This window comes from Mus pahari, chromosome 1 (genome assembly GCF_900095145.1).
Source record: "Mus pahari chromosome 1, PAHARI_EIJ_v1.1, whole genome shotgun sequence".
NCBI classification, from domain to species: Eukaryota; Metazoa; Chordata; class Mammalia; order Rodentia; family Muridae; genus Mus; species Mus pahari.
Genome location: NC_034590.1, coordinates 48,667,531 through 48,688,248, shown reverse-complemented (window position 1 = coordinate 48,688,248; position 20,718 = coordinate 48,667,531). Strand labels below are relative to the sequence as shown.

At 37.6% G+C, this 20,718-nt stretch overlaps 1 protein-coding gene across 1 annotated transcript in view; it reads right to left on the bottom strand.

The window, feature by feature from the left end:
* Positions 1-1,024: 1,024 nt before the first annotated feature.
* Agbl1 (ATP/GTP binding protein like 1) overlaps positions 1,025-20,718 on the bottom strand; it is a 780,867-nt gene continuing 761,173 nt past the window's right edge. The window contains exon 22 of the mRNA XM_021192763.1: positions 1,025-1,238. Coding sequence (XP_021048422.1) covers positions 1,025-1,238 — 214 coding nt within the window. The remainder of the gene's footprint in view (positions 1,239-20,718) is intronic.

Genomic DNA, 20,718 nt, shown 5'->3' with positions numbered 1-20,718 from the left:
CTTCCTTTGCCACAGTGGAATCTCTTCTAGCACGAAATACATTACCAACGTGTGACTCCAGACTCAAGAGAGGGTTTGCTCAAAACTGTACAAATAATCACATAGAGTTCTCTGTTCTGGTTGGCAAATGTGCTGTGAGCTAGTGCTAGCATGTAGCAGGTGCCAAGTTGCACACTTTCATATATGATCTCATTTCATCTTTACCAAAACTTTGTGATATAGATATGCCCATTCCCAAGGCAAATATAAAAACCCTGAAGTTCATGGAGAGTTAATCAATTGCTTATGTTCTCAGAACAAGCCACTGCCAGATGCAGGATATGAACCACATCTGTCTCTCTGATTCTGTAATGAATGGATTTCCCAGCACATCTTGTATCTCCAGTGTGTGTTTAAATGGCTTAAGAGGTATACATTTGAAATTTGTGAAAACCAGTCATCATGTTCTTTACCAGAGAAGATAGTCCAACCTCTGGATTCTCCAGCCTCTGTAAAATGTACACTTACAGAACATCGAAGACAATACTTGCTGTGACTTGGTTTCACAGGCTTTTATGTTGGATTACCCAGGACTTGAAGAAATACCAAGCCTTTAAGGATATTAGCAGGATTGGTATCAGTGCTGCAAGCTCAGAAGCTATTGTCTTGGGAAAACATTCATATTTAGAATAACTTAACTGCTTAGGACTCCTTCTGAGAATCCAACAAGAAAGCCCTCTTCTCTGTTTATAGTCTCCTTCTGTGTCAGGTCCAAGACTGGTGAAGAGCTGAGGTCCATGTAAGAAGGACCCACTTCAAACCTGAAAATACCACCCAAGTCTAATTATAAGTGTAATGATAGCATGCTGTGTACATAAAATCTTAAAATTATGACATATCTAGTGTCTATGTATGGTAAAAGCTAGAACAACACACAGACTAGTTTTTCTACTAGCTTAGCTGCTATATATCTAACAGAGAAGAAGTCATGTGATAGCCACTAGTCCAATGGCTGAAGACACAGAAATGTCACTGAACCTCAAGACTAGGTGACAGATCTTCTTCTCCATCCTGTCCCTTCTTCTTTTTCTTCTTCTTCATCCTTGTTTAAGGCACACTCCTGGATCTGCCGGTCTAGTTCAGTGAAGTTCTGTTCTGAGTCTGAGCTGCTGTCTGCATTGTAGTCAATCTCCTCCATGCAATATGGCTCATCATCTACCTCAGAGGTTCTGTTGCTGCTGCTGCTGCTGCTACTGCACCTGTAGTTTATCTCCCCCAGAGAAGGGAAGAATGAGGGAGGAGAGGAAGGGAAGAGCACATAGGGAAGGGAAAATAGACACAGGATGGTAGAAAATGGGAGGAGGAAGGAAAAGATAAGTTAGCCAGAAGGAGAAAACTTACAATATGTAACAGGCAGGGAGCCAATCCTCTTTCTGAGTTTTGCTGTAATTTATTCTTTGAAAATTTTTCACTACCCTGTTCAACTACTCCAAGACCCCTACTATACCACACCCACCTCTTAACTCCTTATTTTCCTTTTCTTAATTACTCACTAAGACCAATTAGTGCTGCCTGTATGTGATGGGTTTGGGGCTGTCCACTGAGCAATGGGAAATATAAGAGAAGCCATGCTCCTCAAGAAAGCGGACTCTTCCTCAAAACAGCCATCAGCTTCCAGCAGATTCTCAACAAGGGTTGGAGAATCATGAGCTCCTCTCTTGTCCATGCTATGAGTTCAAGACTCATTCCTCCCTTAAGTGTTTTTCACACTCAAACCCTTTTGTCCTCCATTCCTCTCTTGGGAGTTAGTAGGACATCATTCAAAAATCCTTAGACTCCTTTCTTCCTCTGCTGACCAAATCTGCATTTCTTTTCAATTGGTAAACTTCCACCTAAAATATGTAGATAGCTTGGCATATGCAGCACACTAAAGATGGGTTAAGTATGGTCACAACCCAAAGGTTGTAATTGAATGTCTAAGAATGCTATTATATACTTTCCCAGGACAGAGTAGGATTGGATCAAGGTAGAGAGGACTACTAGACATAATTATCTTCATTCTACCAGTTCATGCCGTGGGTCTCACAGAGCTCTCTCTCTCTCCTGCATCATGATGAATAGTTTATTGGAGACAGAAATTAATACATATTGAAATTAATAAATGAGCATGCAAGTAAACAACATTCTATTTCTTCTATGCTTATACTTCTCCATTATTATTCCCCTCTCTCTAATTTATCAACAACTGAAGGATTAACAGGGGCTGAGCAGCAAAAGATGAGAAGAAGTGGCTGCAATGGACCAAAGACTTTACTGCATATTGTGAACAGAGGGAATTTCCTCCCAAGGAGCCATATATCTCCCGTATTTGCATGAGATACCTGAAGACTTTCTAATCACTCCCTACTTAGGACTTAACCAATTAGGATTAGCAGCATGCTGGGTTTCTACTTTGTGATTTATAGAAGGCAAGTACTTCATAAATCAGGCAGTGCTGTTCATCCACCTGTGTCTCCATAAACAATGGAAATGGGTAATCAGTGGCATGGTTACACGTTAGCTCAGGAAATGAATCAGACCAGCTTCTTAATTGTTTACTGATGGACAGGAGCTCCCCTGTGCTCTGTGCATGCTATGTTCCATAAACTGAAGATCTGACGAGTCACAAATGGAGACAAGGCGAGAGAAATGCAAACCTTGTTTGCACAGTCTCATGGCATGAAATGGACATTATAGTTTACAGACTGATTTGTCAGTAATAAAGTCATTGAATAAAGAAAAGTAAAAGCTACCTAGCAGTAGATAGATGCTGTTCAGCAAGAATTCTGAGTATCTGAAACTCTCCTGCTATCTTCCTGGGTACTATGGTGACAGTGCATTCAAACATCAAGAGCCTGATTTCAAATCTGGGCTATGGGACATTGGAGAGAACCCTAATCTCATAAAGAGAACTCAGTTGATGAGGTGAATTCTAGTGGGGAAGCACAATGACATTGTCTAGCAGTGTGCCTTGTGAAAGAATGTCAGTCAACAAATTTCAATTCCATTTATCTGCCAAGGATGTTAAGAAGACACTAAAACACAATACAGAAGAAAAGTCTGCATGTAAATATGTTGCTCCCCACCCATGCTACTGCAGTAATTATTGGAGATAAATGGGTGCTGCTAGTAATCTCTCTAAAATGTGTGTCATTTCCAGATTTAGTACCTTGCTGCAACTCTCCACTGCTTCTAAATGGAATATTTAACATCAGTAGGTTTAGTGACCTTCCAAACAGGGTTCATTTTTAAGAGTAAACATGGTCAGTTTACTCTAAAAAGGTCTGGCCTACTGGAAGAGTCTCTTCCAGTCAAGCACAAACTTGTGTCCTCCCACCACAGTCTTGTTGATAAATTGATCATGTTATTATCCTTCATATATGTCAGATTTGAAGTCTCTCCAATATTGTACTCATTCAAGCAATTCCTTACATTTATAATCTTCTATGCTTTCAACATCCAAGTAAATGAAACATGTTTCCATTAACACATCCATCTTAACTACAAAGAGACCATTTTCATAAAGTTTTCCTATACTGAAAAACTCCTATTAATCTCTGATAGTTACTGAGTTTGTATTGAACCAGAACTTAGCTATTTCATTGCAATGCTCATGCCTTGACAAATTCATATCTATTTTATCCTACAAAATATCTAGAATGTATGAGAACTCAGCAAAACAAAAAGTTGCCAAACTGAACATGTATATGAGAGATGTTTTGAAAACCCTTTGTTGCAGATCATTTTATGTAATTATTTTCTTAATTGCTTTTTAAAAATGTCTGGTTTCTATAATTTTGTAGCTATTATATATATGAAACAATGATTATATCACTGGTTATTAATGATGGAAAAACAGATACAAGTTGAATTGTACAATGAACTTTTTTAAATAGGTAGACTTTTGGTGCTTTTCTTATATACACAAAAACAAATATGTATGGCTGACATTGCTAAAATAACCATTTTTCATCTATCCATAGCCCATAGTGGCTTGGTGTAGATTTCAAAGATAAGCAACAAAATGCCAACATCTTTTCACCAACATTTAGATGGCTAAACAAACCAAAGAGGATTTCTCAAAGGCAAGAAAATCATCTGTTAAAAAGCATGTAAAATGAAAATCGGTTGGACACAGATAAAGTTATACAAAGAAAAAATATGTAGCAGTGAATACTTAAAATCTAGCATAGTGTGGTATACATCATCCTTTGAATCTCAGTAATTAGGAGACTAAAGCAGGAGGATTGCCATGAGTTCTACGCATGTTTGGCTTGTAGACTGAAGAAAAAAAACTACATAAAACATACAATAAAAAGTTTAATATCAAAGATATAATTTATCGCTGTGCGTGGTGGTGCATGTCTTTAATCCCAGCACTCAGGAGGCAGAGGCAGGCAGATTTCTGAGTTTGAGGCTAGCCTGGTCTACAAAGTGAGTTCCAGGACAGCAGGGCAGAGACACCCTTTCTCGAAAAACCAAAAAAAAAAAAAAAAAAAAAACCAAAAAAAAAAAAAAAAACCAACCAACCAAACAAACAAAAAAAAGATATAATTTAAGTTTATCACTTATAGCATATAGAACAAAAAGAAAAAAGTGATGCCGATCAAGTAGACGAAAGAGACAAATAAAATAAAGACAAGAGTTAATATAAGGGAAGAAAACTGAACATATAAAAGTAATGAGAAATAAATGGCTATTTGGAAAAATAATTAAATATTGATGAAGAAGAAAATATCAGAAATAAACCATGTTTCAACACTCCAGGTTTTCAGGGATCTACAGTATGATAAAGAGTTTTTTTTTTTTTTTTAAAGCAAAAAAAAAAAAAACAAAAAAACAAAACAAAACAGGATGTGTGTGGGGGGGGACATTTTCTTGGAGACAGGGCGGAAGGGAAATGGGATGAGGAACTGTGGGAGGGCTGACAGGGGGAAACAACTGGATTGCAAAAGAATGAAAGTAATTTTTAAAAAAAACCACCAACAACAAAATCTGTACACATGCAAACTTAGCACCCAAGAAATAAAATAGATCAATTCCTCAGACAATGAAAGAAACAAAACAAAACAAAACAAAACAAACTAAAAAAAAACCCAAATCAAAACAAAACAAACAAACAAACAAACAAACCCCAACAGGTTACTTATATGGAATGGATCATCCCAATGTCTCTAGGATTATTCAAAAAGTTAGATTCGTAATCCCTAACATCTTGATAAAGAAGTGCTGAGGCTCAGATATTTTCACTAGAGAAGTATGCAAAATGATTAAAGAAAAATAACAGTTCGGTACCATTTCTTACAGAAAATAAGAGGGAATACTTTCTATTCATTCTATAAATCTAGTAACACAATGATATCCAAAATAGGGATTGTAATCAGAAAGACAATTGAAAAACACTATCCCTCATAAATAATATGTTATTCTTTTAAAAAATTAGCAAGTTGGATCCAGTATTTTACAGAATAATTATAAACCCTGACCATGTGAAGACAAACCTTGAGAGTTAAGTTTGGTTTAAAATTTAAAATTCAATAATTGTAATCCACTAAATTAATAGGATATTGTGCAAGAATCAAGACATCATATACATTTATTCAAAAAATAATTGGTAGAATCTTATTTTCATTAATGATAAATAGGACACAATTATAAATACAAAGAGTTCCTCATACTAACAAAGAATATAAAACAAACTGTTGATGATGGGTACAGTGTCTAAATGATGAACTGATTTTTCTGTTAAGATTAAGAAGAATAAAATTATAGCATTTCATCATTGCTTTCTACTGGAAGTTTTGGTAAAGAATGTAAGAGAAGAATGAAAAATATATGCACAGGTAAATCAGAAAAATATACTGTCCTTTTGGGAACATGTCAAAAATAATCAAAGCCCCCAAACATCCTCCAACTGTGGGTCAAGAAGACTGTGGACATGCAAAACTCAACTCCATTTCCACACAGTAACAAATCGCTATCATAGCTATAATATACTCATCATTGGACAAAAATGAAGCACTTGGGTATTAATCTAACAAAGCAGATACCAGACACATGCCAGGGTTATATACCCTAGGAAAAGCCACAGGAAGCTGTTCACAGAAAAGAAAGACATTTAAACAAGTGGACAAGGAGAAATGCCTTCAAGAACTCACTGTCATAAAGACTGAAAACTGAGGTTACTGTATGGTTTACATGAAAAAGGAAAATGAACACGAAATATCTAAGATGATTTTGAAAACCGGACCGAAGTGGGAATGGCTACTACATCATTCTTTGAATCAATGTTTGAAGGTAGGAAATCACATATAAGGGTAGCACTGGACTCAGTATGTAGTTAAGGTGACTTGAATTCACATTCCTGCAACATGTTCCCCCACCCTATCCTCCAGGGTGGTAGAATCACAGATAGAATCTATCATGCAAGGTTTATGTGGTGCTAGATAGCAGACTTCAGACGTTGTATATTTTCTGCAGGTGCTCTACCAACTGAATTATAACCCCAGCTTACCATTCCAATTCAAGATATGCATAGTGACTGTTCACGACAGTTCAGGATTGGAAGATTGACAGACAACAAGACCAGTAGAGGGCAGAGAACACAGATGTAGATGCGCATGAATAAAGTCAATTGATTGCAATCTTACAAAAATGAAAGTTAGTGAATAGAAGAAAATTGCCTGTTTTGAAGTAACTGAATGCCTCGCGACAAAATGTAAATATAATCTTCCATAAACTTTATATTTTATACAAATTTAATTCAGAATGGATTTTAGGTTCAAATGTAAAATCCAAAGCTGCAATGTTTTCAGAGCATAAATATCTAGAAAAATGGTAAATGAAATGAGTCTAGACAAAGAATTCTTAGAAATAACATAAAATATGATCTGTAAGAGAAAAATAACTGATAGATTGAACTTCATCAGAAATAATATTTTATTGTGTAAGTTCTCATTAAGAAGATGAAAAATACAATCTAATTACAGTGAGAAATTATTTTCAGAACACACATGTGATAAAGAAGTCATATTTAGAATTTGTAAAGAGCTCTCAAAATGATTATAAAAATTTAGTTATGAAATATGTAGATGGCATGAAGAAGATATATATGTATGTCATAAGATATTCATCAACAGCCATCATTAGGAAAAGACTATGATAAAATGAAAATTACGATTATTAAGAGAAAAATTATAAATAGCCATAATATGAAATAACAAAGAGGGTATCAATTAGACTCCTAAAATATTGCTAGTAGGAATGTGAAGCTATTCTTGAAAATGGTTTTATAAGTTTTCTTAAATACTGGAAGCACTTTCTATATGAAGAAAAACGTGTACAATCAATCAAGTTGATTAAGTAGTTATATTTATACGAGTTGCTTTTTGGAAATTTTATTCAGTGTTGTTGTTGTTGTTTTATTTCCCATACTACAATTCCTTTAATTCCATTGTAACTGATGAGGTGGGGAGGGGGCTTTCTTTCTTTCCTTCCTTCCTTCCTTCTTTAGGATTTTTTCTTTTGTTTTGTTTTGTTTTGTTTGTTTGTTTTTTAAGAGTTTGTTTTCTTATGTGCCTCAGTTAGGGTTTCTATTGCTGCAACAAACCATCAAGACCAAATATCAATTTGGGAAGGAAAGAGCTTAAATGGCTTAAATTTCTACACTGTAGTCCATCATTGAAGAAAGCCAGGAAAGGAACTAACAGGGGGCAGAATCCTGAAGTCAGTAGCTGATACAGAGCCCACGGAGGGATGCTGCTTACTGGATTGTTCATCATGACTTCTTCAATATGCTTTCTTATAGAACTCAGGACCAGCATCCCAGCATCCCAGGGATAGAACCACCCATAATGACACCACTCACATTGGTGTCAGAGGGTTCCCTAGGAGATTTCAATGTCCTAAAAGTTATACCCTTCTCCAAAAAAAAAAAAAAAAAAAAAAAAAAAAAAAAAAAAGTCCTCAAAACAAATCCAAAAGTCATGAAGACTTTCAGAGAGGCATGACATAACTTTTCTCCTTTTGTTTCTCAAAAATTATCAACTGCAGATGGATTTAGTGAGGATCAAAACACTCGACTTCAGTTATCCTTTTATAGCAACATTAGCACCTTAATGGTCTCCATACTGTTTGCACCAATCAGCACAACAGATGCTTTGGGAGTGCCCTCCCCTAACGCCCAGCACATAGTACTTTTACATTTATTTCTATCATCTCCTTTTTGGTCTTTATCCAGAATATTTTGGACAGTATCAAGCTTAAAGGTGAACAAAGTCATTGGCAATCCTCTGTGGTACAGAGTGAAGGAGGCGAGGCAAATGTAAGATGTATTTTTGCTATTCGCAAATGTTGGAATATGTCAATAGCTCATGCATTTGAAAATATTTTAGGTTCTTTCAGCCTTCACAGGAATAGAATTAAAAGAAAAATCCAAGATGCAGGAAATACTCAACATCTGCTGAAAAACACCTCAGATCTGTATGCAAATTTTCAAACTAATTTTGGTGGTTTGGGGATGGCTAAGTGCTACTGACTGCTGAAGGCTCTTCCACTGCTTCAGAATGGGAGGGTGGTTTCTCACAGTCAGTCAGCTCAGCAGAAAGAGCCAAATCTTAGTTGAAATTGTCCCTTTCAGTATCACCTTCAGACGCTTTACTAGCGGCTTCCATTTAAATAACTAGTAATAGTAGCACGAATCATCATTGATAGCAGCTAAATCCTGATCAGTTGCAAAATTGCACATAACACTAAGTAAGGGTCAAGCTACTCAAAGAACTTACATGAAAATTTCCAGCAGTTTCCTAATATTTAAGGTGAAAAATCATAATACAAGCATTCTCCCTGTATCTAGTGTTTATTGAAGATACTATCTGGATTACCAATTCTCTTATGTATTTTTTTTTTTAAAGCAAGGGATCTGCATATAACCTATGCATATATTTCCCTATACTTTAAATCATCTCATAGTTACTTATCATGTAAATGATATGTAAATAGTTGTTGCAGCATGTTTTACAGAGAATAATGACAAGAAAAAAAACACTGTATGTGCCTAGTACCTATGCAATATAATATAGTTTTACACAGACTCTGATTGAAAGCAGGGTGACCAGTTTTATTTACCATGAAGTAATATGGTAAGAGTTAGGTATGACAATAACGTTAAAGTGTTATGGCAAATGAGTAGAGAAGAACACACAACAATCAGAACAAAACTAAACCAATAAAAAAAATTAATAAATAAAAAAAAATAAAAGCCTTCAGTATTTCTGTGCTTTCTTGGTAGAGACAAGAGTTACATCACTTTCCAACTTGGCCTTTTAACACCAAGATTCTATCAAAATTAACATGTTATCACCACTCATATTACATTGTGATGCACAAGTAATTCTTTCATATCCTGACAGGAAAGACCTCTCTCAGCCTTTAAAAAACATGATGTCATCTACACTGAATGTCCTTGTACCTGCTCCCCTGACTCTTATCACTAGCAACCCAATTTAACCCATAAAGTTCAACTCATAAAGCACTTAATGGCTTGATCCATTCATATCATTCTTCTCTCTTCTCTCTTCTCTCTTCTCTCTTCTCTCTTCTCTCTTCTCTCTCTCTCTCTCTCTCTCTCTCTCTCTCGCCCATCCTGAGTTTTGGACTATCATATAAAATCTGCATATCTGTTTTTTATCTATGCAGTTTTTTTCCCCTAACATTGGCCAGTAGATAACTGAGCTCTGAGAAAGCAGTTCACAGCCTGATCCTCTGATGTAGGCTTTTCACCCTAAGCAATAGGTCATTCTTTACCTAAGTAAGGATTCTCCCCTTACTTTGCAAAAAAGGTGCAAGTCTCCACCCGTTAGCAGCCAAAAGAATAGCATCCAATGTTACCAAATGCTCTCTGTCTGAGTAGTATATTTCAGGATGAGAATCATTGTTAAAATGATAAGTTGTGAAAAAGTTTGTCTGTAGGGGTGTGACAAGGAGAAGCATACTTTTGGAAGGATTTTGTGTGAAATAAAGGGACAATGATTAAAGACAATCTTGATTAAATATTGAATTGCTAGAGGAAAAAAATACTGAGGAATAAAATTCTGATCTGCCAAAAGATAAAAGAAAACATCAATCATGGTGAAGAGACAATCAGTGAAGTTGTCAATTTCCTACAATTAAACTGGACATTTAATTCAATCAAAGTACCAATGGTCACCACCATATGTAATAGAATAATTATGAAACATCACAGCAACCAAATTAAATTCAACCTCAAGGGTCACTTGTCAAAGCAACAATAGTAATTTTTCCCTGAGTGTTAAATTTAATAAAAATTTTCAAATAAAACCAGGGTAGTTAGGGCTGATAAGACAGTTTAGCAGATAAAGGTTCTTGCTGCCAGTCTAACAACCCCAGCCAGAACCCTGGGACCCACAGGTATGGGAGAATTGACTCACACAAGCTATCCTTTGATGTTCACCTGTGAACTTCACACACAGAACAAATGGATTTAATAATTGTTTTTAAAGCACAGAATATTTAAATGTAGATGAATCATAACTATCATTTCAAATGCTATGATCATGTTTTTTTCAAATGATTAAAAGCACATTTTAGGACAACAAAAGATGACTTAGATAACTACACACATGTGGGCGAGTATGGGCGTATACTGTTGATATTTGAACATGAGCTAGTTAAGATATTTTTTCAAAGAAAAGATTTTATTCATGACACAGCCAATACATATGGATGACTTAGTGGCCCTGTAGCACTGGCCCATATGATGGCATGGATTGGGAGAGATGCCCTTACCACCACCTTGTCACTCACCACCTACATCAAGCAGGCAAGCTGACTACAGGATCATGAAAGTTGGAGGGCTGTTGCAACCCATCACCTGCTGCAGACATTGGGAGAGTAGGTTATGCACCTCACCTGGGCAATATATTAGGCCTGGCCCAGGTGGCTTGGTTGTAGGTAAGCTGTTCCAGGTGGCATGAGAGCTGGTGATCTGGCTCTGATCCTTGCCTGCTGTGACATTGGATAAGGTAGTCAGGAAAATGTTGCAGAGCTTGCCATGGTGGTATGGCTGAACAGCATGGACACCACCCAGGCCCAGATCCAGGACTTTGAGGTTGGTCCACTACAACATTTACCCCTTCAATGAACTGCTGGAGGTTGAAAGGGGCAGGTCATATGGATCCAAAGCTGCAGGATCTCAAATACACACAGAAACAACTGGATATCTGAGAGGATCTAGTGAGGATTTAGGATTGATAGTGCAGCAGATGCCAGAGGCCTTGAATCAGAATGATGACTCATTGCAATAAACATTTGCAAGCAAAGACATGTGGGAGAAAGGGCATACTGTGGGATATGCTGTGATACACTATAGATTCTACAATGAGATTTCTTTTTTTTGGGGGGGGAGGTTATAAGAACAGAGGGTGGGTATGACGGGACAGGGAAATAAGTAGGATTGGGGTATGAGATGTGAAATTCACAAAGAATCCGTAAAAAGTAAAATAACAAAAAAGAAAAATATTATATTTGAAAAGTTATTTACAATGTATACAATCATCATATTGACATAGATCTAGGAAGTCAGATATGAGAATGAGTTTCAGAGAAATCTGCTTCATATACCAAGAAGCACATTCAGAATGAATGTGGGGACAAAAATCTCCTGGTTTCAGGTAGAGGTAAATTATGTCTTTTCTTTGCATATGTAACCTCCCCGGAAATAATAAAAGGAAAGTAAATGAACTATTTCAATGCCATTAGCAAACACTAAAGAACTGCCTTAGTTTCAAACCATGAACACCACTAAACTGTATGAATATGTGTAGCTGTCTTAGTTCATGTTCCATTGCTGAAAAGAGATACCATGACCACAACAACTCTTAAAAAGAAAAGCATTTCATTGGCTTGAGAGGTTTCATCCATTAGTGTCACGGCTGAAAGCATGGTGGCACAAGCAGACATGGTACTATGAAAGGAACTTGAGAGTTCTACAGCCAGAACAGTAGGCAGCATGAAGAAAGACACGGGGCCTGGCTTGAGCATTGAAACGTCAAATCCCAACCTCAGTGACACACTTCACCCAACAAAGCCACACTTACTCCAATGAGGCCATGCTCCTAATGCCAGTCCCTAAGCATTTAAATATATGAGCTAGTGAGAGTCACTGCCATTCAAACCTCCACAGACTTTTTTTTTTTTTGCCTCATTAACAAGTAAAGCAGAAAGAATGTCTTCTTGGAAAGCAAATCCAATAGGAAAATCAGGAGTGAATGTGTGTGTGTGTGTGTGTGTGTGTGTGTGTATGTGTGTGTGTATTCTAGTCATTATTATCATAAAGATAATGAAGTGAAGGTAACATTTGTCTATAGATCAAAGTGGGGAGAAATATTGTCATAAAATACAGAAACATAATCTATTTTGGACCCTTAAACTTCTGGGGCAAGTTTTTATATTTGGTACTTGTCCACCACTCCTTCATATAATTTGTGCATAATCCACTCAAAGTCTAGGAAAATATTGATAAAAGATGGGAAGAATAACTCCAAAAAGGAAATCTGAAAATGATTAAAAATTATGAGACATGCCCATATTTGAATAACAAGAATTAATATAGAAATTGTCAGTTGACAAGGAAATCAGATTTGTAAAATTTACACTAAATGCTGAAATTAACCACTGCAGCCAGAAATAAGAGGTAAGAAAGAAAATGTAAATCAAGAAAAGCAAACCCATCTCAGACCCTGAACTGTTTGTTTATTAGGCTGTGGTGTCTAGTAGAAGTCCAATAAACCTTAAATTGTCTGATTCCATTTAGGGTACATATGCTACATATACATTTTGTATATTTTTATATATTATATGACATATATATATATGCTTCTTGCAATTATATATTATAAATATTAATTATATATATACATATATATATAATATTTACAACATATATGTATACCAACAAGCTTCTATATCAGTAGGCTTTTAAAATTAATTAATTAATTAATTTATCTTTTACACTCCATATTTTATTCCCCTCATGCACCCTCCAACTGTTCCACATCTCATAACTCCTCCCTGCCCTGTCTCAATGTGGATGTCCCCACGCCCCACCCCACTTGACCTCTAAACTCCCTGGGGCCTCCAGTCTCTTGAGGGTTAGGTGCAACATCTCTGAGTGAACACTGAACCAGCAGTCCTCTACTGTATGTGTGTTGGGAGGTATCATATTAGCTGGTGTATGCTGCCTGTTTGAGAGATCTCGGGGTTACAGATTAATTGAGCTGCTGGTCCTCCTACAGGATCACCCTTCTCCTCAGCTTCTTTCACCCTTACCTAATTCAACAAGAGGGGCCAGCTGCTTCTGTCCATTGGTTGAGTACAAATATCTGCATCTGACTCTCTCAGCTGCTTGGGTCTTTTGGAGGGCAGCCATGATAGGTACCTTTTTGTGAGCACTCCATATACTTAGTATATACTGTAGACCAGGCTGGCCTCGAACTCAGAGATCCNNNNCTGCCTCTGCCTCCCAAGTGCTGGGATTAAAGACATGTGCCACCATTGCCCGGCCCAGGATGGCCATTTTTACTATGTTAATTCTTTCAATCCATGAGCATGGGAGATCTCTTCATTTTCTGAGATCTTAAATTTCTTTTCTGAGAGACTTGAAGTTATTGTCATGTGTGTCTTTCACTTGTTTAGTTAGAGTTACCTCAAGATATTTTATATTGCTTGTGGGTATTGTAAAGGGAGTTTTGTGATATCTAACCATGAGCATAGCATGGCATCATTGCATGGGGCTGGTGTGACAACGACCCGCCAAGGGAAATTAGCAAGTCATATGGAAACGTCTCATCCCCAGTCAGAGAGTCTGCTGAGATGAGAACACCCAGGTAGAGCCATGTGTCCCGCCGGAGCCCCATGTAGCACGGGAACTTGCGGTTCTTTTTAATATTTTCCACAACAGGTGTATGAGGTGGGGGTGCCTGTGGAGAGGGGACCTGAAAGGGGAACAACACTTAAAATGTAAATTAATAAAATAATTAATAATAATAAATAAATGAATTTTAAAAGCAAGTGAAGTAAATATAATTAGAATTTAAATATTGTGTGGAAATTTTAGACATGAGAGTGAAAGTTAGCAATGGTAAAATACACAATTCACAGATAAGCAAATGAAAACATGATATACAGAAAAACATAAAGTGGTTGATCAGAAGGTCACGTTGATGGAAGGCATATAAACAGCCTGATTCAGAGCAAACTACAGTCTTCCACATTTACCAATCCATTCACCTATGTAATTCTGAGCCTTCTTTCTGTCCACCAGTCTGACTGGATCTGAGAGAGGTGTGTGTGAAAAGTTCATGCCAGGTGAAAACAGAAAGGATGTTTGCATGAAAACATAAACGTAGGATGTTTGCATGAAAACATAAAAGTATGTTTCTTCCAAAGTGAAGAGCAAACCTTGGTTTAATGTAAGGCCAGAAAGGCAAACAGTTAAGTTCTGACCAAATTACTTTGTGACAGTCAAGTTGGGTTGCACAATTAAACTCACACAGGCTACAATCCCCCAGATACTAAAGCTTGTTCATTTGTATTTGTTTGTTTGATTTGCTTTTACTAGGGAGTTGCAAATAGGCACAAGGATGAAGTTGAGAAAGTACAGGAAACCAGAAGTAATCAAACTCAGATTTCAGAAATGGACCGATATAGTCAGAAAAGTTTTGATGAGTATTCTTCTGGAGGTAAAAGGAGGAAAATGTAGAAAGAATAAGGAGAGGAAATAAAGAGAGAAGAAATGGGATGGAAGGAAGAGACAGGGGACTAGAACGGAGAGGGAAAGAAAGGCTGTAACCAGTGTTTATCCCCAGCAACTATGCAGAGTAGCTGTACATATCCGGATACCACTCCATCCACTTCTTAAAATTTCCTATAAACAAAGTCACTCAAATCTACCAAAATACAATACAAACATCTCTTGCACTCCTAGTTTTTCTCATGTGAGCAGCAAAACTTGCAGGTCATCTTGATTTGCTATCTTCTCAGGAATGGCAAGACTCTCCTTCCAGCCACCCACAGGTTCAAACACTTAGTTTAACTGATCTTTGAAAAGTCATTTATCGATTTGTCTGATGGCTGCCAGTGGCAGTAAGGCATTCTAAGCATGCTGATCTCTTGCTACTTGCAAGGGTATAAACATCCCTGTCCTTGTGTGCTGGGCGGTGGCAGTGTGAAGTACTAATAGGCATTTGACCATTTGGCTATTTCTACCTCATTACCTATTTGCTCATTCTAAATAATCCTCCCTCCTTTTACATATATGGTCTCTCCCTGATGTTAGTCTAGCATACCAGATACAAAACACAGTCCTGATATCCAGAGAGAGAGACAAAGGCAACATTCTGTACGGCTAAAAGCAGAGGAAAACATTAAAAATGATGCTACCAGTATTGGCATGGGTTTATCCTGTACTCTATCTCTCTGGAGCTTTGGACTTTGCTCCCTTAGTACAAAATGCACATGGTAAACCAGGGTTACAGCATCTTCAACAATATTTGAGTGCTAGCTATCTTCTGTCTCCTTTTTCTTTCTTTCCCTTTTCAAAGATTATAAAGTAAAAAGAAATGATTGAGAATAAATAAAAGGAAATAATATGGTACAGAAAGCTAAATGTAGTTCCATAGAGAGAGGGCATTTTAACACCTGGATGTAGAACCTACAGAGAGAGACAACATCTCCAAATGACTCTCATGTCTTCATTTTTCAAATGATTGTTTTGATGTCTTCTAGGCACACACCCAAAAGTTACCTTGGGTGGTGCTGAGGAGTCCTGTAACACAGGAGAATAGTATAAATAAACAACAAAGACAGGAACTTGGAACCAGTCACAACATGGGGTTTGCATTTTGGCTGTAAGCACAAAGTGTAGAATAAGAATTTACCTTCTGTGAGCCTCACTGGATTATTCTATAAAATGACAATCTTATTTCCCTTCATAAATTGAAAATCCAGAGGCAAATGTCACAGAACAAGACCTCACAGTTAGTTACCATTCTTGTTTGAATGTAAAATGTCCCCATCAGCTTGTGCATTTGAACCTTTGGTCTCCAACTGATGTGCTGTTTGGGAAGGCTATGAATGTTTAGGACAAGAGTCCTCAACCTTCCTAGTGCTGTGACACTTTCTAACATAAGTTCATCATGTTGGGGTGATCACAAACCATAAAATAATTTTGTTGGTACTTCATAACTGCAATTTTGCAACTGTTATGAACCATAATGTAAATATTTGATATGCAGGATATCTGATATGTGACCCATGAGTTGAGAACATCTGCTTTAGGAGGTGGAATTCACTATAAAAAGTGGTTCAGTGGGAGTAGGTTCTAAAGCTTTAACAACCATGCTACAATCCTTCTCTGCTCTGTGTGTGGATGCAATGTGATCAGCCAGCATCCAATACCAGACACCAAACATTTCTTTTCTATGGACTTGCATTCCCTGTTGAGACAGAATAGGGTTCTCTCGAACTGTAAGCCAACATAAACTTTATCTTTGATAAGCCTCTTCTATTAGGGTATTTTATCAGAGCAACTCAGAGGTAACTAAAACAGTTCTTGCACTTTCTCTCCTCTCCTCTCCATTACAACTGGAAAAATAAGTAGAAAAATAATCTTATCCTAGTAAGTATGTCATCTTCCTGCTTAAATATCAACCTATAGATACGGCTTTCCAGAGTCGCCAAGCAAAGTCATTAAGAATTCTCTATCACTTGCAATTCCTCCAAGCCAGCCTGTACAGCAATTTGCAACTTTATGATGTGATAAATAGAATTTCTTTGTTTGGATTTTTCATTTACATATTTATTGAGATATGACGATCTTAATTAGTTCTGCTTTTTTGTTCTGTTTGTTTTCTTGGTTGGGGGGAAAGACAGCTTTCTATAGCGCAAAATAATTCTGCATGCTAACAGGGTTAACAAAACTCAGTCTGCGGCATTCCTTCATGTTGATGCTGCATAAAACGCAGCTTTGTGGATTCCTTTTGCACTTATTTTCTCTTCAAATGGAAAAAGGTAATGCTCAACTTTGGGTGTCTGCCAGGCCTTGAGAGGCAACCACCTACAGAGAGGCAAGAGTGGAAGACTTTTAAAATTCCAGACACTCCTATTTATCCAACACATTCTCCCCAGCTGCCTATCACCCAACTCCCTTCTGAGAATGCTCAAACCTCATTGCTTCTTGCTAATGAAATGCAACTGTGGCTAACCCTCAGCCCGTGTAGGACAGCAAAGGGCATCTCTGATTCCAACCTGAGAGTTCTAGGGTGAGGGGAGGTTTTAGACAGCTTGCAGGCATCATACTATCCCTCTTGTTTATCCTCTCTTTTTCTCAGGATAAGAGCTATGGGAATGCTGTACCTCCTCCAGGAGGCACTAGCAGCTTACTGACAGTCTCCCACCAGGAGCTGTTACCATCATCACCCTGAACAATTAGCATGGTTCCCCAGGGCTTTGTGTTTATCGGGTTCTTCACGCCATCACCAAGTCTGCCACTAATTCAACACTTTCTAGAGAAAGTATCATTTCCTTGTTTTATTTTTTAAACTTAACTAAGCGAATGAGGTACTTCCTGTGCACAGAAGAAAGCTTCAGGCGTTTTTAAGGAAAAGATGAGGAGCAAGCATAGCTAGTCACCAACCATGGCACTTGCATTGCTTCTTAGCTCCCTTAAAATATTAGCAAACAGGTCTGAGAACAGATGTCACTGTTCTTAAACCAGAATAAGAAAAGACCTTAGAGATTTAGAACGTATCTTTTCGGTATCTTGAAACTACACATAGAGTAGAAGATGTATGATAAGCAAATACTCCTATAGCCTGTGATTCAATCAATGCACATTTATGTACAGTTTACCTCACTGCAGGAAGAACTATGATGAGACTACCACTCAGGCAAAACAGAAGGGGACTATGTCATGTGATAGAAAGATTTAGTATGAATCAACTGTTAGTCTCACATGGAACGTCATGAAAGTAATTGTCATCCTTCTTCCTGCACAACCGCTCCCCAGAAGGTCTTAGGAAGTGTGACACAAATAATTCATCAAAATAGAAGAGAGAAGAAGAGAGCAGATGACAAGTTAATGAGAAATATATGAGAATAAGACTGGAGGAAAGACAAAGACAGACAGAGACAGACACAGAACTTTCAAGGTGTTCAAAGAGACCTGTTCAAGCTGGGCAGTGGTGGTGAACACCTTTAATCTCAGCACTTGGGAGGCAGAGGCAGGCTGATTTTTGAGTTCAAGGCCAGTCTCCTCTACAAAGTGAGTTTCAGGACATCCAGGGCTATACAGAGAAACCCTGTCTTGAAAAAAAACAATAAATAAATAAATAAATAAATAAATAGAGAGACATGTTCAACTTATTTCTCAGCATGAACATTTTTTATTTTCAAAATGGGAGAGTTTAATGGCCTGAAAGAAAAGATACATAAAAGGCTGCTGCACTGTAAAAGATAGCCGATAAGTCAATATCTAGCATCTGTAGAGAGAATTTATTTCAATTTTTTTTATTTTATTTTGAAATTATATCATTTCTCTCTTCCCTTCTCCCCTCAGCCCTCCTTCATTCACTTTCTTTTTTTAAACTTATTTTATTAGATATTTTCTTCATTAACATTTCAAATGCTATCCTGTATGTCCCCTATACCCTCTCCCAACACTGCTTCCCTGCCCATTCACTCCCACTTCTCGGCCCTGGCCTTTCCTTGTATGGGGCATATAAAGTTTGCAAGACCAAGGGGCATCTCTTCCCAACGATGGCTGACTAGGCCATCTTCTGCTATATATGCAGCTAGAAACATGAGCTCAGGGGGTACTGATTAGTTCATATGTTGTTTCACCTATAGGGTTGCAGACCCCTTCAGTTCCTTGGGTAATTTCTCTAGCTCCTCTATTGGGGTCTCTGTCTTTTATCCTATAGATAACTGTGGGCATCCACTTCTATATTTGCCAGGCATTGGCATAGCCTCACAGAGATAGCTATATCAGTGTCCTTTCAGCAAGATCTTGTTGGCATATGCAATATTGTCTGCGTTTGGTGGCTGATTATGGGATGGACCCCTGGGTGTGGTAGTCTCTGGATGGTCCATCCTTTCGTCTTAGCTCCAAACTTTGTCTCTGCCACTTCTTTCATGGGTAGTTTATTCCCTATTTTGGAGAGGAATGAAGTATCCACGTGTTGGTCTTCCTTATTCTTGATTTTCTTGTGTTTTGGAGATTGTATCTTGTGTATTCTAGGGTTCTGGGCTAATATCCACTTATCAGTGAGTGCATATCAAGTGAGTTCTTTTGTGATTGGGTTACCTCACTCAGGATGATATCCTCCAGATACATCCATTTGACTAAGAATTTCATAAATTCATTGTTTTTAATAGCTGAGTAGTACTCCATTGTGTAAATGTACCACATTTTCTGTACCCATTCCTCTGTTGAGGGACATCTGGGTTCTTTCCAGCTTCTGGCTGTTATAAATATGTCAGCTATGAACATAGTGGAGCATGTGTCCTTATTACCAGTTGGAACATCTTCTGGGTATATACCTAGAAGAGGTATTGCTGGATCTTCCGGTAGTACTATGTCCAGTTTTCTGAGGAACNGCCAGACTGATTTCCAGAGTGGTTATACAAGCTTGCAAACCCACCAGCAATGGAGGAGTGTTCCTCTTTCTCCACATCCTCGCCAGCATCTGCTGTCACCTGAATTTTTGGTCTTAGCCATTCTGACTGGTGTGAGGTAAAATCTCAGGGTTGTTTTGATATGCATTTCCCTGGTGATTAAGGATGTTGAACAGTTTTTCAAGTGCTTCAGCCCTTCAGTACTCCTCACTTGAGAATTCTTTGTTCAGCTCTGTACCCCATTTTTAAAATGGGTTTATTTGAATTTTTGGAGTTCAGATTCTTGAGCTCTTTGTATATATTGGATATTAGTCCCCTATCAGATTTAGGATTGGTAAAAATCCTTTCCCAACCTGTTGGTGGCCTNTTTGTCTTATTGACAGTATCTTTTGCCTTACAGAAGCTTTGCAATTTTATGAGGTCCCATTTGTTGATTCTTGAGCTAACAGAACAGTCTATTGCTGTTCTGTTAAGGAATTTTTCCCCTGTGCCCATTTCTTCAAGGCTTTTCCCCACTTGCTCCTCTATATATTTCAGTGTCTCTGGTTTTATGTGAAGTTCTTTGATCCACTTAGACTTGAGCTTTGTACAAGGAGATAAGAATGGATCAATTTGTATTCTTCTGCATGCTAACAGCCAATTGTGCCAGCACCATTTGTTGAAAATGCTGTCTTTTTTCCACTGGATGGTTTTAGCTCCTTTGTCAAAGATCAAGTAACCGTAGGTGTGTGGGTTCATTTCTGGGTCTTCAATTCTGTTCCATTGATCTACCTGTCTGCCACTGTATCGGTACCATGCAGTTTTTATCACAATTGCTCTGTAGTACAGCTTGCTGTAGGGCATGGTGATTCTCCCAGAGTTTCTTTTATTGTTGAGAATAGTTTTTGCTATCCTAGGTTTTTTATTATTCCAGATAAATTTGCAAATTACCCTTTCTAATTCAGTGAAGAACTGAGTTGGAATTTTGATGGGGATTGCATTCAATTTGTAGATTACTTTTGGCAGGAT